General features: G+C 61.3%; 1 protein-coding gene across 1 annotated transcript in view; it reads left to right on the top strand.

The window, feature by feature from the left end:
- The first annotated feature begins 2 nt into the window (after positions 1 to 2).
- The window catches only part of TESC (tescalcin), a 1203-nt gene continuing 934 nt past the window's right edge, over positions 3 to 271 (top strand). The window contains exons 1-2 of the mRNA XM_010086381.1: positions 3 to 54; positions 142 to 203. Coding sequence (XP_010084683.1) covers positions 3 to 54; positions 142 to 203 — 114 coding nt within the window. The remainder of the gene's footprint in view (positions 55 to 141; positions 204 to 271) is intronic.

Below are 271 nucleotides of genomic sequence, written 5' to 3' on the forward strand. Positions count from 1 at the left end.
AGATGAACATGGACGAGGAGCAGCTCGATCGCTTCCGCAAAGAGAACCTCAAATCTGAGCCTTGGCCAGAGCCCAGGGCTGGGGGGGACAATGGGATGGGGCTTCCCTGACCCCCCCTTCTGCTCCTCTCCTCCCTCCCAGTCCTCTTCCACATGTACGACTCGGACCACGACGGGAAGATCACGCTGGAGGAGTACAGAAACGTAATGTAGGGTCCCTCCCGCCCCATCACCGCCGAATTCCCGGCCCTGGCTTTGACCCCCCTCCTCTG

The sequence above is a fragment of the Pterocles gutturalis genome, unplaced genomic scaffold, assembly GCF_000699245.1.
Source record: "Pterocles gutturalis isolate BGI_N339 unplaced genomic scaffold, ASM69924v1 scaffold3401, whole genome shotgun sequence".
Taxonomy (NCBI): domain Eukaryota; kingdom Metazoa; phylum Chordata; class Aves; order Pterocliformes; family Pteroclidae; genus Pterocles; species Pterocles gutturalis.